Source organism: Seriola aureovittata, chromosome 5 (assembly GCF_021018895.1).
Source record: "Seriola aureovittata isolate HTS-2021-v1 ecotype China chromosome 5, ASM2101889v1, whole genome shotgun sequence".
Lineage (NCBI taxonomy): Eukaryota > Metazoa > Chordata > Actinopteri > Carangiformes > Carangidae > Seriola > Seriola aureovittata.
Window position 1 is genome coordinate 18,399,080 of NC_079368.1, and position 25,776 is coordinate 18,424,855.

Genomic DNA, 25,776 nt, shown 5'->3' on the forward strand with positions numbered 1-25,776 from the left:
AGAGTCCTGAGATTTTTGTGTTATATTCCTTCACTTGTTTATTCATTCACATTAACATTTACAGTTTAGACACGTACACAACCAGATCCCAATCATTCATCAAATGCATGAGGGGTTCAACTTTTCATATACATTTACATATACCTCATTACATTTGTGAACCCCATCAATTTTGTCATAAACGTGTTACAAATGTGTTACATACAAGACTATTGATAATGCCGTTCAAACTCGTCCTTTCTGCAGTTGGCTTCAACTAAACGACGGGCTCGTCCGGGATTTGAACCCGGGACCTCTCGCACCCAAAGCGAGAATCATACCCCTAGACCAACGAGCCATATATACAAATATATAGAGTACAACACATACGGAATATATTACCTTGACCTCTATGTGTGTGTGTGTGTGTGTGTGTGTGTGTGTGCGTGTGCGTGTGCGTGTGCGTGTGTGCGCGCGCGTGTGTGTTTCGATTTTTTTTGTAAAACTTAATCAATCACACATCATATCGATATCTTCTGGGGCGTGACTCGGTAGGCGGAAGTTGTTGTGACTGCGGAAGTGAAGAGCTCAGTACGGACGCTGGACTGAGACGATACGGTTCGGGACTTTACTGTGCTCTGGTTTCGGTCTGGTCTGTATGTAGACCTCTGACAGCTGACCGGTTTACAGCTCGATCGGGTAAGAATGAACAATAAGTTCCTCGGTGGTCGCTATAGCTACTTCACCGTTTTAAACTCATAGCCTGGCTTTGCTAAGTTAGCCGAGTTAGCACAGCTAACGCGGAGTAGTACACAAACAGTGAGGGTTTAAGAGGACACCAGGAGCCTGAAATATACATTTATCTTTATCATTTCCCCCAGAGCATATCAGTGGACAAGGAGGTTTCTAAATGAGGTTAATACACGCTGTGTCACTCAACATTTGAGCTGAAAAGGGCCCACAGTTTGGCATTTTGTCTGTTACCACTGGAGTGACAGTTAGCCGAAGGTTCGTTGGTTTTTAAGGCAACTCTGACTTCACATATTGTATTTTACCCTTATCTATCAGCTTATATTGGTAATACGTGTAAATATAGATATACATACAATAGCTTCCAATTCGGCAGTAAGTTTTCCCAACCACAGCACGTCAGATCAGGTCCAGCTCAAAGACCTCTCTTCTCACACTTGTCAAATTTGGTCCAGCATCATCAAGAATCAAAAGGCAGTTTAAGATTTGTCAAACCCTTTTTTATCTATTAGTGAAAACACGAGATATTTCACTGCCTTACTTACAATGCAGACACCATCACTATACCTAGACTTGATCTAGTCCTGATTTGACAAATCCAGGTGGTTGACCTGGTATGATGTCTTGTGGATTGGAAAAGGTTTCTACTTTTTCTGTTTTTAAAAAGGTTTAATTAGATTTAGTTAAGTTGATGGACTTGACAGATGATGAAGAGGAGGAGTGAATACTCCTCAGTGTGATCCATGCAGTATGTTTCAGGTGAGCTCTCTACACATTTATTAGGTGAAGTTTAATAAAATAGTATTTGATAGTTTATTTTCAATTTAAACATAATCTAGTAGGAATTATCAATGTATAAATGAATGTGTAGTGTAGTGTGTGCTAAAGCATTTGTTTGTGTATTGTTTGGCAAAAATTAACAAACAAAATTGTTTTAAAAAAAAGAAGTACACACATATTATTGGAAAAATGTAAAAACGGTATCAAAAATCACAAATATTCATTAGGTAGAATGGCTTATTTTCAAGTGTTACATTATTATAAACTGGATTATTATTGATGCATTAATGTGTAAGCAGCGTTTGAATGTTGTAGGTTGTGGGGTCTAGCTCTTTTGAACTATAATATATAGACTACTGTTGGTTATTTTAATCTATAGCCATGCATTTTATAAGCTGCCCTTATGTTTTGATTGTAAAATCTTGATCTTTAAAGTACCAGAGTGAAAAGTATAATATTTCCATCTGAAATGTCGTGGAGTAGAAGTTAGAGTATCATGAAATGTAGTCACACGAGTAAAGTACAAGTACGTCAAAATTATACTTATATATAGTGCTTGGTTACATTTACTGTTTGTCATTAACTGTTGTAATTCAGAGATCTGTTCAGAGTTATCAGTCTCATGTTTTGAAAGGACAACAGCAGAGTTTAGAATAGAATATTTCACTTTGGGGAAATGTCCAGTTTGTGATCCTTTTGTTGGCTAGACTAATGGTGTAACATCTTGGACTAAGAAAGTTTCTTTGACGATTCAAAGAAAGAAAAAAAAAAAAAAAACCTAAATAGCTTGCAAGTGTGTTCACCTCCCCTCTATCTTTTTATCAGTACCACTCCTCTGTATCTATACTGGTAACTCTCTCAACACACTCTGTTCCTGTGGGCTGTACGAGCAAGCCAAGAAGCCGTCATGGTCGAATCAATGCAAGCCATCTGACTGTTAGTCAGCATGCTGATGAAGTGTTCTCACATTTGACTTCATTTGATCAATATAGAGTAGAAAACCCCAAGTCATGGAGCCTCCCAGCAGAGTCGCTGCTTTTTTTCTAAATATACTCAGCAAGTGTGTTTCAGACTGAGCTGTGGCCTCAATACAGGGTGTGAAGAGAGGGACACTGCCTTCTTGTTCTAGTTTATACAGGATATTAGATCATACTCATACACATATTCAGTTTGTAATATTTTTTGAATGTGAATATTTTGGCATGATTTATCGGATTTCCAGCAATGTAAGTGTGAATTCTTAATAATGTAATAAATTCCTTTTTTGTTGAAAATGACTGAAATCCAACTGGACAAGGCCTAGATTTTGTTGTGTTTTTAAGATTTTTTTTTTTAGCTGTGAACTTTTATTTTTAATTCTGTTGATTAAAGTTCCCTCAGGACTGGAGTGCTTGCTCATGCCCAGCAGTCATGATGGAAGCAAAATGTTAGTTCACATTCACAACAGAGAAAACACAAGCTCTTAGTATTGTAAGGAACCATGATTTCCTTATACGAAACTCATGTGAATTACGCCATTGAAAATGATTGAAAATGATTGAAAATCGAAGAAAACGTTTCTTATAAACACACACGGTGTTTGACGCCCACTCTAAGACAAATGCAACGTACGTTGTCTGCTACAGGTGCTTAAAGGGGCAGTTCACCCAAATCACACACCAAAAATTTTGATTTCTGCTGAGATTTTGAGATCCTGCTTCACTTTTGGATGAAATCTTTATTTAAAAAACAGTTAACTGTATTTTTTGTGCATAGAGAAGTTAATTTCACCTCCATGGTAGCACAAGTTTTGGAGAATGAGCACTCAAAATTTCAGCACTTAAAACTGAAAATATCTCCATGACTACACACTTTGAGGAGTGTACTTTAAAAACTTGAAAAACAGAAATCAAAACATTTTTCTTTTGTGATTTAGATGAACAGACACATTTATTATGAATTTATCAAAATGTACTGTTTTTTTAAGTAGAAACTTATACTAAGTAAGGAACAAACCAAAGCTGCCGAATAATATGGCATTCAAAAACTTTCTGTCAGGGCAGTGCACATGGTTTTCTTCGGGTTTATCAACACATCACTGTCTTGCAGATTCCACCGATAGCAGTGTTAAATATTTGGCTTGTCTTGTCCCAGTGTCCCAGGTTGAGCTGTCGTGATGGCGGACCATAATGATGTCAGTCTGCAGCCGGAGGAGCGAGTCCGTGCGCTGACCAAGAAGGGAAGCACGGTGGAGGTTAATGACGACGTGCCTCCACGCCGCTACTTCCGCTCAGGCATGGAGATGATCCGCATGGCTAACATCTACACAGACGAGGGTAACATCGAGCACGCCTTCGTCCTTTACAATAAATACATCACGTAAGTATATTTATTTGACTGTATTTGCTAAATTTATTTAAGTATTTGTCAATTTGTCCTTCAGACTACTTTCTCACCTCTAGCAGAGTTTTATGTTACAAATAAACACAATAAATTTAATGTTGGTCAAGTTGAGAGGAAATATTCCAGATGGTTAAGATGCCTAAGAAAGTTTAAGACATAGAAATATTAATCTGTTAATAACAAGAATTTCTCTTTTTACCAAGGCTCTTCATAGAAAAACTTCCCAAGCATCGGGATTACAAGACCGCTAACATCCCTGAGAAGAAGGACACACTAAAGGTATGTAGTGTTTATACTGTCCTTTAAACTCATATTTTGATCGTTTTCCAGAAAATGTTTAAACTTAACATTTAGCTCAATTTTCTCTCTCCTCCAGAAACTGAAGGATGTTGCGTTTCCTCAAGCAGAGATTCTGAAAAAAGCTCTTTTGAGGAGATTTGAACAAGAATATGCACAATATGTTGTGAAAAAGGTAAAAGTGTCTGTCAGCGCCTTAAACACTATCATTTGTTTTCACTTAAATTTACTTTCTTGATTTGAAGCCTCACGTGAATACACACGGAGGGACAGAAACAATACCTACTGTGAAGAGTATGCAAAATATTTGTAACACACATTTACAGTGCAGCATCATTGTACTCAGATTTTACAGTGTGTCTTCTATACTGTAAATGGGGTGAAACATCAACCAGCACCACAGGAACTGCACACCATGGTTGTAATGACAGGAGGCAGTCATTCATTATCCAACTAAATGGAGGCAAAACAATAACACTGACCTTGAATAGTCTCATTGTTTATTACAGTGAATGAAACTTATTCATTTCCACTTACAGCTCACATGAATTATTGTCGAACAGATCAGCTTTTGTCATCAAAGACCTGCAGGAAATCTCATGTCACACAATTTTTCTTTGAATGTAATTCCACTGGCTGAAACTCAAACTTGTATGTATGTACTTATGTGATGTGCATTCAGAAAGCGGAGGACGACGCCTTGGCGCAGGAGCAGTCCAAGCAGCGAGCGCTGGACGCCGAGAGGGAGCGTGTGGCCGAGATGCAGCGGCGGCAGCGGGAGCAGGAGCAGTTCAGTGCCTTCGAGGAGATGATCCGCCGCCAGGAGCTGGAGAAGGAACGCCAGCGCGTTCTCCTCGAGTTCGCCACGCCCGCAATGCCTTCCCCCGACATGCCCCTCATTCCAGGCATCCAGGGCCCCCCGCTGGTCTCCCCCACCCCTCCACACAGCCCGGGGGACCTGTCCAGTGGCACCAACAACCAATACAATCACCCTCCCACATCCATCGGCACACCTGCCACCGCCCCACCCAGCTTCGACCGGTCGCTCAAGCCCGGCTCTCTGGTCAGCCCAGGGAACAACAGTAAGTTAATCTTTTTGTGACTGGAGGGGGCCGGCCCTCAGAGGATTTAAATACTGCCCCACTCCTGCTTTAAAGTATTTATTCTTCTGAGCTGATTTCTTTCCCCCTGACCTACTTAGTTTCCTGTTTTTACACCATGCCTTGTTTCAGAACATCTCCAGAATCTAACTTTTCCATTCAGCTTTTGTCTATTCCTCTACATGGTTTGCGCAGATACAATGGTGGATGCCCTTCGGCAGTTGGCCGTTCCCGCTGAGCTGTGCCGGAGCTTTCTGAGGTTGGCCGAGGCCAACACAAGCCGAGCTGTGGAGACTTGTGGCATCCTGTGTGGCAAACTGGTAAGACTCTGGAACAGACTGTGCGTGTTGTACCAGTAATGCTGAATAGATCTGTTACAGGAAGTACAAAAATTAGATGAAGAATAAATGAGAGGTTAATCATGTTAATCATTAGTGAAACTTGAATTTTTGTGTTGTTGATTTCAGTCAGCTGAGATTGTTAAATAAAGGAATTCTCTGTTCCAGTGTTGATAATAATAAAAACATAACTTGCTGCTTTAGGATCTTGTCCATGATTCATATTTATCAGGCTATGAATGTGTAAAGAATGTGGGTTGGTAGATTATGAATGAAACGGAGACATCAGCTGACCTCCCACCCACGGAGGAGTAGAACTCAACCTGACACTTCTCTCACTGTCCCAGATCTGCCGTGGCTTTTGTTTGACATGTACGAGGCTCATTTGTGCTGGTCGGCTTAACTTAAAGCTCTTTTCACTTTTTTATGAGCATGACTGGGCGTTTTCACCCGCAGCGAACCAGCCAGCGCGCTGTTAATTCAACTCAGACAGAGTCCTTGGATAGCTTCTTGGCAGACAGCGGCTCTGCATAATTTAAAGGAGCGTAATAGTGCAACGTTTTTTTTTGTGTGTGTGTGTGTTTATTCCAGACCAGAAATGCGTTCACCGTGACCCACGTCATCGTACCAAAGCAGAGTGGCGGACCAGACTATTGTGACACGGAGAATGAGGAGGAACTCTTCCTCATACAGGACCAGTTTGATCTCATCACCCTGGGCTGGATACATGTGAGTAAAGATTACAACACTGGCAACTTAGGCAGCAATTGTCCTGCTGCTGTTCTCAGAGGCACAAGCTAATGCTGCTCTACCTTAAAGGAAAAATCCAGCAAAAAAAAAAAACATTAAGAGTAATGAAGACGTTGTATTCCTGCTTTGAAAAATTAAGATATTCTAACTGCAGCTGCAGTGGTATTTGACTGGAGAAGCGTTGTCATTAAACAATAATGTGATACAGGAACATGATAGGTTGTGTTTTAAATAAACAATTCATGGTTGTGAGAATTAATCAAACTGATCCATTGCAGTGAATTCAAAAGTAAATTAGACAAAACTCTTCACACATGTAAAACAAAACGCATCTTGGTGCTATATAATTTTGTAAAATTATGACATGATTAAATACTATTGTTATGGTACAATTCCACAAATGTTAATATGCAAAAACATTGAGCTGTTAGCTATTAACTATTATCCAGCCCTAGCAACCACAGGGTTTGTGTTGCTATAATATCATATCATCATATCAGTACATGTATATTTAGACATAAAACTTGTATAGTCAAGGTCTGTGGTGTTAGTGAATCATACAAACTGACAAACTTGTGCAAAATGTGGTTTGGTAATCCAAAGGCTCACAAGAATAAGACATCATGTTGAGTTGTCTTAAACTTTTGACCCTGTTTTTGTCTTTTTTTTTGTCTTTTATTTTTTAACAGTAACTTTAAAACAACGGAGCGTGAAACTAACTGAACTCTGGGCTCTTTCTTTGCAGACTCACCCCACACAGACTGCCTTCCTGTCCAGCGTCGACCTCCACACACACTGCTCCTACCAGATGATGCTGCCGGAGGCCATTGCCATCGTCTGCTCGCCTAAGTTCAATGAGTGAGTCACAACCTGCTGGCGTCCTCTCATTATGAAATCAGCTGTGGGGAGAGATTTTTTGTCCCCCACAGCTGGAACCAAGGAGTCGGTTGTAGCCCGGGGGTCTCCTTCCCAATGTTAGCTATGTTTGTCAGTGTACTGCCATTGAATTTTCCTAAGTCTCTCTATGTTGAAGTGTGACGGTGTGTGATTGTGTTTGTCCCAGAATCGGCTACTTCAGGTTGACGGACCGAGGAACAGACGAGATCTCCACATGTAAACAGAAAGGCTTTCACCCTCACAGCAAAGACCCCCCTCTATTTACAGTGAGTACCCCTCTACAGTGAGGCCAGTGTGCAGTTCTGTGTTTTACTGAAATATATATTTTTTTTTTTTTCAGAAAACATGTAGGAAAAACATGTTTCTTATACAAACTGGTTTATATTGGTAATGCAATAGTCAAGTATCATTTTCTTGATACTAGTGCACAATTCACCTTCTGAAGGGAAACTGCACTGGGAGCAAGTCTGATAATTGTAGCTTTGTCTAGTCACAAAAAATCCCCAAAAATATCTCATCCCACTTACTTTAAGTGGCCTATCCAGGTCCAGCTTTTTAGTACAGTCCACTGACAGTGAATTAAAATTTGTTGATGATGTTTACAGTATTGAAAAACTCAACAATAATATCTCTTTCCAGAAAAGTCAACCAAACAAACAACAACAAAAAAAGTTTCAGAAATCACATTTTTTGTATAGTTTGTGGACAGATGCAAGAGGAGACCTCCTCACCATTGATTACTGTGTCCAGTCATGAACTAATATCCAAAAGTCCCAGATTTTTAAGGTAATTTCACAAAACAGAGTAAATCTAATGGGTAAATCTTGTGGGTGAATTCACGCAAATAATCTCAAAATCCACTTTCTAAGAAGAAAATAATCCCTTTGAAGTCTGTAGACAGGATGTTCTGTAGGTCATGTTACTGTAATTAAATATATAATTAGGAATTATTGTAATGTACTGCTGGGGAGTACTGAAAAAAGCAATATTATAGTGATAAATCCTAGAGGCTATATTGTCCCCACTGGTTTTGTATCATACTTTCATATGACTGTGAAAAAGCTATTAAACTGTATTATCTATAGTATAAAATCGGTTTTAAAAAGTCTCAAATTTAACCTGTTAGTTAGATAAGTTCTTTAAAAAAAGAAAGGGATTTGTTTTGTTTTTTCTCCTTTATTTTCTTTTCAGTTTTTTTAAATGCACTTTTTCAGTAATGACCAGCATTAATCAGTGTTTGTTGTAGCAGTTTCTTCTGTCCATGTGAGCTGACTCTAACAACTCAAACCTGTGTCTCCTCAGCACGCGGGACACATCACCATCACTAATGACACTGTGTCCATGATGGATTTGCGGTGATTTTATTTCTTTTTCAACAGAACACTCATAGACTGTTTTATCAAACTGGACAAAACACTCATTTTATTTTCAGGACGGTACTGAGCAAACGCCGGCCACGAGTTTACTGTTTATATGGACTTGAGTTGTTCTCAAAGGGAACAACGTTGTGAACTTTTTTTTTTTTTTTTGCTCTGTAAGAAAAATTCTACATATTACTGCACTTTTCAAGCAAATCGACTTCTATCCACTTAACGGACTGGCAAACATCTGGCTCTTCAACCCTGTTGTTTTTTGTGAATATGTGCTATACTTCCTTCCTGTTCAATTTCTGTTTTTGTCATTGATTTAAAAAAATGTATGTTTGTCAGTAACCGCTAAGTGTGTGGCTGGAAACCCAGCCTTTGTTTCATAAATGTCAAAAGTTTGGTTCTGCCTGACAGATAAAGTGCCAAGGATGAGAACATTCACCTGTTGTTGAGTTGTTCATTGTGCAACATGAAGTTAAGTGTGAAGTACGTCTTTGTTGTTTGACTTGGTGTGTTTCCTTCATAAGCTGTTGATGTGCTACGAGTGGAGAGAGAAATGAAAACCAGTTGTAACTCAGGTATGCAGGCAGTGTTGCTGTTGCTGCTCTGTATTATATTTTTCTATACAAACACCATCATCCACAGTATCCTTTATCTTAACTGGGTTTGGATTGAGGTTTAGAAGGTTAATTCCTGCTTATGATGGATCCACCACCTACACGTTTTTTAAATTTTCTTATTCTTTGTGTTTTGAGGGAAGGGGGGGGGGGTACCTGTAATATTTGTCCGTCCTTCAGAGGACATGTGTGCAACAGGCAAACTGAATGTACCTTCTGCTACACATTACTACAGATTACTAACCACCTGGACATGGTCATGCCTCTAACCATATTTTGTTTGCTCGCTTCTCTTGTTAGAAGAAGTAAATGATTAGCCATAATTGTGAGAATACCCTGAATGAATCAAATGCCAAGAGAAAATAAATGTATTGTAGATGAATTTATTCTGCAATGTTTTGTTTGTCATGTTTGTCCAGTTAGTGATGTGGTTTTCAAAAACTAAATATCATGGAAATAATAGTCCCCAGTGTAGAAGATGACGTGAAAATTTGATTTAATGATAAATATTACACCTGTGTTTGGCGTGATTAATTTGCATACCTACAAATTAACAAGAGAAAGAGCCAAGTGTGCGCGTTAGAAAGCAAACTAATTGGTCTACACATGATCAAAGACAAAACTTTCAAAGATCAGACAGGATCAGATTAAACGTTTTCACAGGTTTTTATGATTAATGACATGTTCATGATAAATGAGCATCTCATACACGGTATTTAATCAAGATTATTTTCATGATTTCCAGAGGTCATCTTGTGCAGGTTGAGAGAAGATACGAACATTAAGGTAGTGACAAAGCCCTATGTTTAATCCATTTTATTTTAAGCTAAACAATTTGAATAATTTCAATCAAATGTTTTTTAAATGCACCACTAAAGTACATGTTCATCTACATCTTGTGGCCCCTCTCTAGATAGAGGGATTCAATTTTATTAGCGGTCCAAGCAGTGAACGCTGAATGCTTTTTTAAAATTTTCTCAAAATTGTGATTTTGATCTTTGCTCAAATGGTCTTCTGCTCTAAAAATGCTTAATTTTTCAGCCATTTTGAAAAAATTTAACGAAAACGAAACAAATTAGTTCATCTGATTCTCATGAAATTTGGTCTAAATCATCTACTGACAACACTGATCAAAAGTTCAAATTGCTATTTTTTTTCTCTGTTGAGTAGTTAAGGCAATGTAGTTTTATCCATCATAGGTGTACTGTAAAGTCTCAACCAAAAATTAATAATCATTAGGAATACATCTAATAATTATTTATTTTTTAAATAATTGTTGATTTTTTTTTTTTTTGTGAATGACAGGTCAGAAAACTACAAAAGTCCCATCATTATTCCCTGGAGCTCAAGGTCACATATTCCAATGTCTTGTTTTGTCTGACCAGCTGTCAAAACCCCCAAATTTGTTTTTTTTTTTTACTGTCATAGAAAAGTGGGAACACTGGCAAACATTCACATTTTAGGTGCTACATGTGAATTTTCACCTTTTTTTAAAATGAACAAATCAGTTATTAAAATTCTGTACAAATAATATTCTGTCAATTGAATAATCATTTAATCCACTTATTCATTTCAGCTTTATCATACGTTTTGATTTCTGGGTATGTAGGGGGGCTCTGTGGAAGTAAATCCGTTTAAATCATCCCTCCAATAGGGGGCAGCAGAGTGTTGCAGTTAAAATTGAACTTCCGTTACTGAGGACGACGATCGAGAACATATACAGGAAAGAGAAAAGGCGAACAGGTTGTGTTTTTCTGTCGGTAAAGTCTTTCGTTTTCCCTGATAATCCATCAGATCCACACAACATTTCAAAATGGGGAAGCGACAGCACCAGAAAGACAAAATGTGAGTATTATAGTGATACTTAACAATACACAGCGACACTAATGTTTGTTGTTGTTAGCATAGCAAGCTAATGCTGTTCGTAAAGTAGCTAGCGATGGAACTCTACTTTTACTTTACCTTTACCTAACATCGTTTCTTTGTCTTTTATTTGTGTGTGTATGTGTTTTATTCTGACAGGTACATCACTTGTACAGAGTACACAAACTTTTATGGAGGGAAACGAACAGGTTCGTTTGTTTTTTTTATTTCTCCGACGTTCGTTCGCAGCGGTTTGAACGTTACCTGGTCAAAACAAACGTGAACAGTCACAGCTCTGCTAAAATGAAATAACAATGAAAAGTAAAAATATTAATTAAACAGTAATTTAGTCAGCACTTTCCAACCTTAGCAAGCTTGCAAACACTTTCTGTAGCAGCTGAGAGTCTTTCTATTTTGACTCTTCCTGCAAATCACTTCAAGTTTTGAGATAGTTTTGGTCTGCATGTACATACAGCATGTTTAGGATCGATCTACTGAATTTCAGATACCAATAGCTTCGGCTTGTGTTTCTTGAGGTGGTTCATGGTGGATGTTGAGTGCTACTCTGGATCATTATCCTCCTGTATAAGCCTTCCTCTTTAGTTTTACTCTCATGACTGACCGTAGGACGTATCCATCTCCAGAATTTGCTGATATTCTATTCAAGCAGTGTTTCCTAATATTTCCATACCCATGTTGTGGGTTGTTCATTTCATTAAACGCTGCTCTTTTTTTTTCTCTAAACACACCTGTAGTGATTGTAGCAAAACAGCTCAGCTTTAACTCTGTCTTATCCAGGTGTTGCTTTGTAGATTACAGATGTTGACATTCGTGATGAGGTTGCTTCTGATGTCTTTTCCATGTAGACCCTGTTTGTGCATTAGCGCAGCACAGTAGAACAGTACACCACCACCACTTCGTCAGTTACTATCCCGCAGCTCCTTTGCGATCATCATGTTTTCTTTTTTTAAATATAAGTTTCATTTTATGTTTTTACTTTTCAGTTATCCCACAGGCAAACTTCAGACGGCTTCCATTTGACCACTGCAGGTGAGAAGAGACTTGTTTTCTGTCCTCAGGAGATTTGATAGATGCACTATTACACTACTATTACAAATTCTGGCCTTGCTGGTCCATGTTTAATAGAATACTTGACAACAAATACTGTATATTGCATAGATGTGGACAAACTGGAGTGGCTCTAAGATGCATAGTGTATTTTTGCTGAGTAATTTTAATTTATATAACGTGTCTCATTTTGATATAAATGTTTTCTCTGAAACATTTCAGCTTGTCCCTTCAGCCATTTGAGTATCCTGTCTGCACTGAGGAGGGAGTCGTCTTTGACCTTCTGTAAGTAGATTTAAAAAAAAAAAAAAAAAAAAAAAGAAGACGACATTTTTAAAAGGAGCTCTGCCTGACTATAAGTGGCCTTTTGATTGTTGGTTGTCACTGGGTATTTGGGTATTTTCCATGAAGGAAAAAAGAGGAACGCTGGTTGTGCTAATCTTAAACTTGAAACACAAACCAAACAAATACCAGCTGTGTTGTAGTGCTTGTTTTGCCCTGCTAGTGGTCGGACTGTGGGGATGACTTTGATGATGGAACAATGTGGTTGCTTCCTCCTGGTTTGACCGTAACAGTCACTTCCTTTCTACCTTCTGTTTTAGGAGCATTGTTCCATGGATTAAGAAGTACAGTACTAATCCGATCTCTGGAGAGGTAAGAAAACAAGAATTCTCAAGAAATCTTTATTGGTCGAAATATTAAGCTGTATCGTAAAGTTATTTCAGAATATTGCTGAAATGATTTGTCACTTGAACTGAAAATATATTGTCAGCAGTTTCCAGCTCACCAAATGTTTTATGTCATTGTAAACTAAACTTCTTTGGGAGCTTTTTACAGACTGATAGAGAAAATAGTTTTAAAATTCTCAAAGGAAAGTTTCCAACATCCTCTGGAATCCATGCCACAAAGAACTACGATTGGTTGAGAGTAAATGGAGGAACTACCCAGTATTAGTATGGTGTTCTTTATGAAGTGCTTGCTGTGTGTAGATGGCACCATATCATCAAAATTTAAATAATCGAGAGCATGACCTGTGTGAAATGCTCTCGAGATGTTGTTCTCTGGTAAATAAACGTCCGTTTTCATTCTTCCCCACAGAAACTGGAGGCAAAGTCTCTCATCAAACTCAACTTTGCCAAAAACAACGATGGTAAATATGCATGTGATTCAGTGTGATTAAACCTTAAGATCCACATAATAGGTCGATAGCGACATTAGGGTTGAAGAAGCTTAATTTCACATTCAGCAAGTCGTTAGGAATAAGAAGGTCAAAGCCACACTGATGTTACTGCAGTACAGCGTGAGAGCAGCTTGTAAAGACTTAGAGAGTGTTGGATGGGAGGGACAAGAGCAAATTAAAGCAAGTGGAGGAGGAAGATGTGGGAGAGGTGATATAATTCATCAGGGGGCACATTACATGAGGTACTTCTTGACTTCTGGGGGAGATGAGTTTCCAGCAGACTGAGAGTGACTCTGCTGCTTTGCTTGCTTCTGACTTTTTTTTTCCTTCTGATTTTGTTCCAGGAAAGTATCACTGCCCTGTTCTGTACAACGTCTTCACAAATAATTCTCACATCGTTGCCAACAAGGTCACTGGCAATGTGTATTCTAATGAGGTCGGTGAACATGCACACCTTCCCCGCATTGATCCTCATACAAATAGTTTTTTGGAACAGTGACCAGTGTCTAAAATTACACACACACGCAGAGAGCTGTTATTGATTTTGGTTTCAGTGTGATACAGTGCAGATACTCGGCCCACATGGTCACAAGATGCTGCCTTGCATCACATTGAATTAGTTAGGTACATCAAAATGGATTATATACTGTACAGCACAAGTCCCCGGGTTTTACACATAACTTTGACTAAGTAGAATCTGCCTTTTTAAAAACACGTTTTTCATAATCATCTAAGCTAAACCGAAACCCGAGATGATCTTCGTTTTCCCTTTCAGCCAAATTAGTGACGAGAGGTTTTTGTTTTCTAAAAAATTCACTCAGGCCGTTGAGCAACTCAACATTAAGACCAAGAGTTTTAAAGATCTTCTGACGGACGAACCCTTCACCAGAAAGGACCTTATAACACTTCAGGTGGGTTGTTGCTTTATTTTGGTATGCCAAAGTTTAAAGCACCTCATTTAGGGAAAATCAGCCTTTAACTCTAATGGTGTATTTGTTCTGTTTTGTCTTCATAGGACCCCACAAACCTGGATAAATTCAATGTTTCCAACTTCTTCCATGTAAAAAACAACCTGAAGGTGTTGGATCCAGGTGAGTTATCGAATTGTTAGTTGTCATTTGTAAATTACTGTTTGTGATTTAGAGTTCTCCTTTTTTTGTTCAGTTCGAATCAGGAATCAGGGTTAAAATTTATTTACAGATGCTTAAACAGTGTCCTTCCTCATTCTCTTTTTTTCCCCCTGGGACGGTTCAGATGAGGAAAAGGCCAAGCAGGACCCAGCGTATCACCTGAGGACCACCAATCTGGAGACCAGGGAGACCTTAGCTGAGCTTTACAAAGACTACAAGGGGGACCAGCTCCTGGCTTCCACCATGAAAGAGCCAGAGGCCAAGAAGACAGACAAGTTAAACGCTGTAAGGAAAAACATCATGATGCTATAGTTATTGAAAATTGCAAGATATGAAAAGAGGGTAGTGAACTGAAGGAAAAATATAAAACATATGCACACAGACTCACAGCTTAGAGGGGATGGTGTCCTTGCAATGGTAATGGCAGCTGATCACATGATGACTCCTGGGTCAAAACCCCAGACTGTGTGCGACAACATTTGATTGTTATATTTGTCTGCTCAGAAACCTACATTAACATTGAAATACGTGGGGAATTCTGTAATTCGTCTTTTGCTTGAAGAAAAGTTGAACAAGAAGGCGCATGAGTGTCTTAAAGTTTTCATCATGAACTCTCAGTATTCTTTGTTAGATTTCTCAAAAATCACCACTTCCCATTGACGAGACAATCGGGTCAGATAACAGACGACCTCGTGGAAGAGGGAAACAAAAAAAAGGAGCATTGGCTTTTCCCCATGTCACACGGTCTTTTGTTTTCTCATTTGTCATGGAGACATATCTGTTGATGTGCCAACTTTATTGTTTAATCCATAGCCCTTCTAGGACGTCTGGTCCACATTGGCTGAAAAGTTTAGCATCAAAGATCAATTTTGACTTTGTAATTTTTACAAAAACAGTTTCCTCTTAAAATCTACTTACTGACTTTTTCTGGAGTTCTATGTCAAACCGCAGTGTCCTGGCGTCTTTGCTGTTGAATCAGAGAAATCCACTTAGATAATTTGAACGAGAATAATTTTATGTAATTTCTGTGGATAACTGATTAAAACATGGTTTGTCAGATTTAATCAGTTCTGCTGCAGCATTTCAAGATGGCATTTATCTGGTGAAGAAGTGCAGTTCGTTCTTTGTGCTCAGGAGGGAGCCAAACACACATTAATAGATTAACAGTGTTGTTGGCAACAAGACAAAAAAACAGAATCCAGAAACATAACAAAGAATGTTTACAGTGCTGTGAGGAAGATGAATCACATTTCACTCTTAGAATTCAGGATTTTAAGCAAATATTAATGGAAATATCACGTTGGCCCGAGTGAGAGATGAAATTGTTACGAAGGTCTCCTTAAATGAGCAGCAGGTTTATATTATTTATTTAAAAACACCCTCTGGATATTTGTGTTTAATTCCATCTTTATTTATCCATTAGGAACTTCATTTGTGTAACAGCGTCAGTGCATACACAATAGTTGAGCCAGTTTAAGATCACAATTTTAAATGTGCTTAAAGATGATAAATCAGTCCACAAATTAATGGCAATAAATTAATAAGGTCAATGAGTATTAATAATTATTATCGTGTCGTATTAATGAGTGTGATGGATGTAAGCACAAAGTTTGACGTGGCACGGTTGGGCCTGAAGGGTATTTGTAGTCCTTTCACTTTAGTCCATCTGTTGTAGATGCTGTTTAACAGTTTGTGCTCCAGTGATGTTTTGTTTTGTTTTTTTTTGTTTTTTTTTTTTGTTCTTGCTCCTTCTGGTGAATTTGTCAAGAGGATTAAGGTGGATGTTACTCAAAGCACCCAACCAGGCTGTTTAGTTGGCGGTGATGATTGATTCAGTGAAAGTTAATTGAACTGATGAGTGGAGCTGGAGTTGCTGACAGAAAAGATGGTTTCACTGTTAGGTCTGAAGGTTTGTTAGTGGTCAGTTGTGCTGCCGAGGTATTGGAAATGGTCCCTCTCTCTATATCTGTTGACCATCAGTGCAGGGATGGTGAACTATCCCTGACCTGCTCCTTGGTTTTGGAGGCCTTAAGGTCGCACCACCACTCTGAGAATATGTCTGTCTCGGCTTGTAACCGCCCTCCAGAGTTAGTGGTGTCTACGGTGACCGGGTCATCGGAGTATTTGATGTAGGTTATTTCTGGGTCTGAGCTCCTGCGGTCATCAGTGTCCTGCGTGACGAGAGCCCTGTCCCCGAGGGGCTCCAGTGGAGATGACCATTTCCTACAGCTCTACACACAGATGTTTAACAAAGGTCAGTTGCGGTCACGTTACCACCGTGACTGTGTCCTTGAACAACCAGGGGGAGGGATGAAGTCTGGTCGCTTTGAACGACACCGTCACTTCTTCTCTTATCAGATCGCCTTTGATGCTCCGCCGTGTCTCGTTTTCACGCCAGAGCTTCTCCTCGGTTGCTCTCCATCTCCAGTTCACAGTTGAGGTGATGCTCTGACAGCATCTGAAAGAACAGGGAATATAGGTCAGACGGAGCACACAAGGTAAAGTCTGTGCTTTCATGCGTCTTCACAAGAACTAGAGCAGAAGAATGCTAAACCAGGGACTGTAGAATAGACTTTGAGCTTTAGAAATCCATTTTCATTTCTCTGCTTTCATCTTCACTCAGTTGTTCTTCTCTTGATTTAAATAGCTCTTCCAGTTCCACCACACTGTTTGTGGTATTTCTAGGTGAACACTGCTATTTAACAAAATGTATTCTGCTATAATTTAAGCTCAAACAACCTTAAAGCATCTCCAATGCCCCTTAATTATGAGATGGAAGAAATCTCTCTAAGCTGAGAAGGGGGGGGGGGGGGGGGGGGCTGTGCTCTTAATCATACAGAAGCAGCAAAGGCTTTCATTAAACTGGTTTGCACTTGATGGACCACCTAGTGCAAATGAGGGGAACAGCTAAATATTTGGCTGGAAAGAAGCGTGGAGTGAAGAAGGTTGTTCTTCACCTGGAGGATGAAGCGCTTCAGGCCCCTTTTTTAATGGGGAAGTCTCTGTCCTGTTGAAGTGCCTCTCAGCAGAAGACCTGCAGGGTGTATTTAGCTGATGCTGATCACCGGTGGAAGATTTCACAGCAGGGATAAATACACAAATATGGGCTGCAAATGATGATTATTTTAACGATCTATTCATCTCTCACAAACTTACCAGTCACATTTTTTCAAATTGTCATCTAAAACCCAAAGAAAGAGATCCCAGAACTAAGAAGAAAGCAGCAAATCCTCACATTTAAGGCGCTGAAATCAATATTTGGGCTTTTTTGCTTGACTTAAACGATTTCTATGAGTGAGTATTACAAGTCAATGTTCCTTTCTTCAACTGATTGCTCAAACAACCCAGGTCAGTGCTAATGCAAACCCATTATTACACTTAAAAGAGCATTAAATAATTGAGCATGAAAGCTATGAAAGCTCATTCGTAACTTTGGAGATAGATGTCCACTTACTGGCTTATTCCAGAGCTTTGAAGTATATCCTAACCATACGCGACCCACTGTTTTCAACCGTCTCACATGTTTAGTGCAGAGGCCACATGATGATAAGTGAGAACTCCGTCCACCGGTGAAGATCATAAGATGTGGTTCAAAGCTCTGGGGAATGGCACAGATTGAAAGAGGACCCAGTATATTTGATTTTGTGGGGCAGTGAAATCGCGCTGATAAAAATTCATAGGAATATAAAACTTGTTAAAATCTAATATGAAGAGATTTCTGCTGTTCAGAGTTTGTAAGTAATAGATTTTAAAGACCGTCTCAACAAGTTAACGAGCATCATCAACATGTACATTAACAGTAGAGGTGGTGTTTAAAATCTGCCATTTTTAACTTTTTATTCTTGTCTTTTTTTTTTTTGTTTCCCCAGGCTCACTACTCCACAGGCAGAGTCTCTGCCTCCTTCACGTCCACGGCCATGACTCCTGCAACAACACACGAAGCAGGCAAGTGAACATCTCTCTCTCACACACACACACACACACACACACACACACACACACACACAAAACGTCTGTGGAGTCCCAGCAGAAAGAAACATTCACCTCTCCTTACTTTTACTTCTTTAATCTTTATTTATCTGGGGAAGAGTGGCTAGTCATGCCTCCTCTTTTGCAGCAAAGTGCAACTTCGTGCTCGCAGAGTTACATGCAGCTGCAAGTGGGAGCTGCTCGGTTCGACTGTGTTTGCTTCTCCTGTCAGCCTCTGAGCTGCTCCATGGGAGAGATTTGCTGTTATGCAACAGTATAGTAGATTCAGTACACTTCAGAAGAGGACGACAGTTTTTGGATTTAGTGACCTAGTTCAGGTTTTTTAAAAAAGGATGACATGCCATATATTTAAGGATATATAGGATATATAATTTGAAATGTGTTAATATTCATATTTCAATCATTTGCCTCAATTTTAAATTTTTGTCAGTTTTTGTACTTTTTTAAATATTACTCTTATATAAAGGTGAAACAATAATTAAAAAAAAAAAAGCTATTTGGATTTAAAAGAGAAAAACACTTGCGTGATCTAAATAACAGCCTGCACTGAAGAGGTTCTGAGGGTTTTTAAAGGTCAGGCGTCTTACCTGCTGCTGCATCAAGCTGTGACTCGATCACTAAACACTCAATAAAATCTTAAGATCATTTTTCAAAATAACAGCCCCTGTCTGTTTATTTTTTTCCAGTCATAATCTCAAAGGTTGTCATCCGTAAAGACGCATCACAATAACTGAATTTGTATTTTTCTGTTATAGACGCCATTGCAGACGACACCGTGCGTTACCAGTACGTGAAGAAGAAAGGCTACGTCCGTATACACACCAACAAGGGAGATGTGAATTTTGAGTTACACTGTGATAAGGTAATGACATTCATTCAATATAAAGTCATTAGCCTAGCAAAATGGCAGTTAGACATGCTTATCTTATGTCTGAATAAGCAGCTGTGTCACTTTTACATAAAAGTCATGGTAGCAATGCCCTAATAACATTTTCATGACACTTCCAACACATTAATGTAAAAGCCACAGCAGCACCAGATTAAATGCACACACAGAGAAATGAAGAGATCAGCTTAATGAATAATGAAACTGTCAGTTAGCTGATTTTAAGTTGTTGAGGAAATTGTTCTAATGTCAGATCAGTGTCTTTGATACTGTGAAAGTATTAAAATGTTCAGTCCACGGAGAAATGCACACAGCCCATATTCAGAAACTGTGATTGTGAGAGTTAACCAAGCTACAGTAGGGGGCTACTTGTCCTAAGCGTGCGTGACTCAGAAAACAGTCAATCAGATCCGGAGGCTCAGAGAACAACACAAAACGCCCTCTTCTTGCTCCAGACAGAAGCCTGAGAGAGGAGATGTAAAACTACATTGAGATTGTTTTTGGTTTTTAAAACCATAAGTATATCTTCTCAACACTTGAAATAAAACACAGGAAAGGTGTAAAATATGGCAGGTAATGTTGGCATGGTGTTGAAAAGATAAAAACGTATAAAAAATCAGTTTAAAACGACACTTAAAGCACAAAGGAGCTGATGTCATTTTTATTGAAACTAAAAAAGTAAATGTTAAGAGATTGGTATTGCTGACCCATACAATATATATAAACTAAATATATAAAATATATATTTTATAAATGAGGCCTGACACTCTGATTCAGACTTGGCTGATTTAACTTGCTGGTACAAGGTTCTCACATAATGTTGTCGTGATGTAGGTTTTGCCTGAGCAGGTGGTTAAATCGCAATGAGGGAGAATCATCCAAAACATTGAAATCAGCCTTTTGCAGAGTCTGTCCCCCAGGTTGCCAAGTTTACATCTTGGCAAAAATGTGTTTCTTGTGTGCCTCCTTTTTAAGGTTAGATGTGGGGCTCCAGAGAGACAGCGTGAGTTCCAGGAACACATTTCTGCCCTGGTAACCAAGCACTTCGTGTGCTTGGTTTTCATTGGCCTCTGAGCCGTCGAATCAGAATAATGAGGGGAAAGTGGCAGCGGTTAGACAACCTGCCCTCTGTGCCCCACATCCTCCTCCTCCCCACCTTCCTCCCCAGTGGTTTTCACACAGGATTGCTGCTCTATTCGTGGCCTGCTGTTTATGAATTAATGAGCGCCGCTTCACTGTCACATACACTCTCAGTCACACAAATCCAGAGCCCTTCTCCCTGTAAAGTGCCCATTTGCTCGTCCGGCTTTGGATGTCTCAGCCGCCCCTGCCCTCGTTGTCCCCGACTTGGATGAAATGTGAGGGGGCAGATGTTGGAGATCAGATGACACAGCCTGTACCTTAGTCACACATAATGTGGAGGAAGGTCCAGCTTCATTATAGTTGAAAGCACAGTGGATAAATAGGCTTCACCTGAGTGGGATAAAATGGGATGACTGTGTTAGATTTCAAATGGGCTTGCATGACTAAGATATATATTTAGATACAGGCAAATCCAAATATTCCAGTTATTTCTTTGAGATTAATATAAAAAAATATTTTAAAAAACAACCTACAAATAAGAATAAAAAATGTGTCAAAGAGCTTTATTGATGACCTCTACCTAAATAACATGAAGTAGTTTATTCATCAGATGCTCTAATGTTAGATTTGGGTGAAAAGAATAAAAACATGAAATTAAAGTAAGTACAAAAGTACGTACATTAGGAATTTCATTAAATGCACACAAGAGGAAATGTTTAAGTTAAAAATACATTTGTATATTTTCACATCAATTGAATTATTTATTATTATTATATTATTATTTATCTCCCCCCCGGAGAAATACTTGTAAATCAGAAGAGCCTGTAAGCAAATGTGAATTGGGAGACGTTTTTTTTTGCATTTTTCTTTTTTTGGCCTGCATCAGCTAAACATTGTTTCCATGCTGACATCACTGATTGCTGACAATTTTAGGCACCTAGGCATGTTCCTAAATTGGATTGCATTTGAAACATTCCCAGGCTTAAACTCACACAGAAACACACAGACAAACACAAAGGCATGCATGCAGACACGCTGAATTAACCACCACAACAGGGCGGCAGCAGCAAGAGGAAGCCTGAGTGTTGCAGATAGAGATCTCTGACGTGAACGTCTCTGGTTAAAATTCAAAAGAATTAAGATGAAAGTATAATGGAAAAAAACGCAACAAGGAGAGGTTTGTATGTCTTGACTTGTTTTGCGTTTCATTCATGCACATACTAGTTATCTGTTGTAACAGTCAGTTTGTCATTAGACAACTGTTTATAGGTGTTATTTTCCATTCCAGAAATCAATTTTATGGCTAAAATGGTTCAAATCAATCCATTTCTTTTGTCCAGTGGTTTAAAACAATAAGCCTCTTTGTACCAGAGTGCTTCGAAAATCTGGGATTTATAATGGAGGGAAAAAGAGGCAGAGCGTTGAACCCCAACAACAAAATTGAGACGTAAGGGGAAATAAGACCAGTAGAGCTTAGAAGAACCTGTCACACAGCGAAAGGCCAATGAATAAAAATAGGTTTTACGAAAGCATCTGGTGATTCTTGGAAACCACCAACCATTGTTGCCAAGGGGGAAAAGTTGAGTTTCTCACACAAGTGCAGACATACACATAGTCAAACATGCACAGAAGCGTTTTTCAAGGCTGTTGACGTTAACAACAGTGGAGCAGACCAGCGTCATAGTTGAAGCCACGCCTCCAGCTTTGGAGAGAGGGAAAAAAATAAAATTTCAGAGTGCCAGGCAAAATGAGCTTCTTTGAGTTGGTGTTTTGTAATGATTTACAAGAAGTCTAATAGTTTTTATGACCCAGGATGCACTTCAGCAACAGGGAAAATCCAGATGTCTGTTTTTTTTATAAAAAAAGAAAGAGAGAAAAAACCCCTCATTGTTGGAGCGCAGTACTAAGCCTGGCTTCCAGCTATAGAGATATGCGAGACAGCCTCAGGCAACAGTTGAACTCCACTTCATTGCAGACTTATATGCATAACAAACACTTTCCAACAGGTCAGACAGAGTTGCAAGTGTGTGACTCTGTTTGTTTACATGAATGCAAATCTTCATGCTGTCAGTCACCTCTATCTGGAAGTTTGAAATATAACCTGTGTCTTCAGCTCAGCACCTGTTCGGTGTCTTCTGATGCCGCTTTCAGTCGGCAACTGTATGCAAATAAGATGAGAGTGGAATGGCAAGGTCATCCCTTGTCTGTGTGGATATGAATTAGTGAGTGTGTTATTTAGAGAATCACAGATGAACTACAAATCAGCACTGGCTTGTAGTTAATAGATGTATTTTAATGATGCTTTCGATCACCTGTATAGGTTCAGTGTTTATATGCAGCAGCTTCCTGTTTTAATTTTTGTTGTCTACTATGGGTGAGAAATTACCTGGGGATTTTAATCAGGGAAATCGGGTAATAACTGTCATGATATGGACCCCTGTAGCTATCAGGGGCCCTTGTTTACTCAGCGATTTATCCGTCTGTGGTAGGTTTGAAAGCAGCGAGGAAAACCAGTCGTGTTAAATTTATCAAGCTCCCTCAATCTCTCCACACCCTGAGGGCTTGTTATGTAGTTTCTGACCGTGGAGCGAAAATCTGATTGAAAATTTTATTTGTTTTCAAACACATGGTAATGATGGTGAGTTTCCCCAGGCAGTGGGCATGGATAATGTGCCAGGTGTGTGTTCCAAGTCACATTGCTTAATTGAATAAGTCCTTGAACGATGGGCAATTTGGGGTTTTTGACATATTAGTATTTGTCATTTGTTTGTTATTATTGGTTAAGGTAAAAAAATGGTTAGTCACCAGGCGACTGGTTAGAGTGTCCCCGCGAGTCCCTGGTTCAACTCCCTGATTGGATCATTTGCTGCATTCCATACTCGGCAGTAAATAAAATCCCTTTGTCAGGAAGCTGATGAATGCCATGACGTACACGGATGAATAAGAGCAGCATGTTTGTAATTTATGTTACAAGAATTCATGTCTAATATTGTAGATGTATGCAAGAACTGATGCTCCTTTTTTGCTTTCCTCCAATCCCCCAACCAGAAAAAAAAGGCTTTGTAGGTCTTAACCTGTCTTTTAATCATACTTAATTAAAACGGGATAATGTTTTATATGTCTGGTGACTATTAGATGACATCAGGCGAGGCTGTTGTAAACATTAAAGCAGCATCAGACAAGTATTGACATTCACTATCCAGTTTATCTAAATGTTATGTTTGAGTGTGGGTGTGTTACTGGGTTTATCAAAAGGTCTCCTCCCATAAGACATCCGATTAATTTCAACACACAACATTCAGAGACAACTCAGCAGTGATTCCTGACTACACTGTTCTCATATTTAAATTGTGGTTTCAATGCTTCTTATTAATTTTTTTTAAGTCACCACTGTTTACAGTAATAATAAACTGATATTATTGGCTGTTAAGAGCCCAACTGAGACACTAATCAGTGTCAGGAAATTGTTATCGTGGGTGTTCTTATAAACAATCTCTGTGTGCTCTTTCCTCCAGGTTCCCAAAGCTGGAGAGAACTTCATCCGTTTGTGTAAAAAAGGATACTACGATGGTACCGTCTTCCACAGGTCCATCCGGAACTTCATGGTGAGGAATTAATCCAGATAAAAATGCTTTTCTTCTTTTCTACTTCCATCTAAAGCAGGTAGCCAATGCAGAGATGCTAATACAAGTCTGCAGCATTTATAACTGAACGTTTGGACAGGTTATACTGGGTTAAACAGGAATACAGAGAATTGCAATATGCAAGTGAGATGTAATAAAAGCATGAGTGACAGTTTCCAGGTTTGTCGCAGATAAAAAAAAAAGAATCTAATCTTTGCAATTTTGCGAATGGGTTGGAATATTCTAGTGTGTAAGAGACAGTCCCGTTACTGGAAATGTCACTGGTTGAAAGCTCACGACAAACATGTATGTTGTCAAGACGACAACATGTTGTTGAATAAAGGTGGGTGAATTACTCTGTGATTATCCACCATCTCAAAAATCGATTTTCAGATCAACATGGTTTAACTTGGCTCAGATTCTCCTTACTGTGACATTTCATATGAAAGTAAGTGAATAAAGTTCATATCACGAGAAACCAGGGTAAACTATACTTACGTGGGTTTATCCTCTCCAGTCCCTGTGCCCTACTTCACTCACTGACCGACGAGCTTTAACCCAAAATATCAATGAATTACACAGCGTCATTCACTGTTACCTTGTCATTTGTTGAAATAGTTATGTATTTGAGTGTTTCCTGCCTCAGAGATGAGTAAACACACACGCTGCATCTCAGCTCGCCTACTTCCGTACTTCCACCTGCTGTTTTAACAGTAAGTGCGGCAACATGCTCCAGAAGTACCCAGATGGTGCCCTCAAAACAGTCATAAAGATGAGTGTGAGGCAATGGACACTTCTAACCCTCAACGGGCGCCATATTGGCGTCGTAGCAGAAGTGCAGGGACCACTTGTAGAAATGGCGGCTAAGGAAGGGAGGACACATTGCTGTCTCTGATGGTGGCGAAATTTCCATGTTGCATTAAACCGGGGGCACACGCAGGAAAGGAAAACGTTATTCTTAAGTCACGTGTGCAAAGCAGCCGACACAGCAACAGTTCTTTGTTGTAACTCGCTCTCCAACCGAAGCTTCTTAACCCAGACTGAGAATTTGAAATGACAGGTCTCTGATCAGCAGTTCGTCTGTGTATTTCACAGCTTCCTCTCCTCTAATTAAAGTGGCTCTGAGTGGACATCTGGTCTCAAGAGGACCCTTACCTTTTTTCCATTCTGTCCCCTGGTTTTCATACACAGTGGCAAGCTGTGAATTGTTTATCCATAATTACTGTGCCACTTACGCCTTCGACTTATCCTCCGCAGCTCTAAAGGAGACGAGGATGGCCTTGAAGAGAATATTTTCATAGAAACAAACATGAAGCAGTTTCTTAATGGGAACATAAACGTGGCTCTTCCCTTAAAACAGTTTATCAGGACCTTGCAGATCAACTGTGTTTCTGTCCAATCACATAAAACACCCTTATGAATACGTCAGAATGCCTGCTGGTTTAATTCCATGTTTACGTCATCTTGAAGTTACCTTTTGCGTTCTTAGATGGGTGGATGGATGGATGGATAGATACTTTATTTATCCCCTAGGGGAAATTCGTGTAATGAGATATGGACATTATTTCAGACCCAGTGTTACTGGGGTTTTATACCACACTGTCACTAGCTACAGTGTGCCATAGAAGAACTTAAAGGTCCCATAAAGCGATTGTGATGTCATAACAAAGCAGTCACCGCTCTCAGCCATGCCCCA

At 39.3% G+C, this 25,776-nt stretch overlaps 2 protein-coding genes and 1 non-coding gene across 3 annotated transcripts in view; 2 read left to right on the top strand and 1 right to left on the bottom strand.

The window, feature by feature from the left end:
* Positions 1 to 265: 265 nt before the first annotated feature.
* trnap-ugg (transfer RNA proline (anticodon UGG)) lies at positions 266 to 337 on the bottom strand. The gene has a single exon. It is a non-coding gene; the product is annotated as a tRNA-Pro (tRNA).
* Positions 338 to 533: 196 nt separating this feature from the next.
* On the top strand, positions 534 to 9,639 carry LOC130170234 (STAM-binding protein-like A). The gene is made up of 10 exons (XM_056377433.1): positions 534 to 678; positions 3,643 to 3,867; positions 4,095 to 4,170; positions 4,268 to 4,363; positions 4,871 to 5,270; positions 5,484 to 5,608; positions 6,218 to 6,355; positions 7,122 to 7,234; positions 7,440 to 7,539; positions 8,576 to 9,639. Exons 2-10 carry the CDS (start codon positions 3,665 to 3,667, stop codon positions 8,630 to 8,632), a joined length of 1,308 nt encoding a protein of 435 aa, XP_056233408.1. The 5' UTR covers positions 534 to 678; positions 3,643 to 3,664; the 3' UTR covers positions 8,633 to 9,639.
* Positions 9,640 to 10,953: 1,314 nt separating this feature from the next.
* The window catches only part of ppil2 (peptidylprolyl isomerase (cyclophilin)-like 2), a 28,741-nt gene continuing 13,918 nt past the window's right edge, over positions 10,954 to 25,776 (top strand). The window contains exons 1-13 of the mRNA XM_056377162.1: positions 10,954 to 11,102; positions 11,280 to 11,329; positions 12,125 to 12,170; positions 12,411 to 12,473; positions 12,791 to 12,842; positions 13,287 to 13,338; positions 13,713 to 13,804; positions 14,190 to 14,279; positions 14,384 to 14,459; positions 14,623 to 14,783; positions 18,368 to 18,443; positions 19,244 to 19,350; positions 23,973 to 24,062. Coding sequence (XP_056233137.1) covers positions 11,071 to 11,102; positions 11,280 to 11,329; positions 12,125 to 12,170; positions 12,411 to 12,473; positions 12,791 to 12,842; positions 13,287 to 13,338; positions 13,713 to 13,804; positions 14,190 to 14,279; positions 14,384 to 14,459; positions 14,623 to 14,783; positions 18,368 to 18,443; positions 19,244 to 19,350; positions 23,973 to 24,062 — 987 coding nt within the window. The 5' untranslated portion in view covers positions 10,954 to 11,070. The remainder of the gene's footprint in view (positions 11,103 to 11,279; positions 11,330 to 12,124; positions 12,171 to 12,410; positions 12,474 to 12,790; positions 12,843 to 13,286; positions 13,339 to 13,712; positions 13,805 to 14,189; positions 14,280 to 14,383; positions 14,460 to 14,622; positions 14,784 to 18,367; positions 18,444 to 19,243; positions 19,351 to 23,972; positions 24,063 to 25,776) is intronic.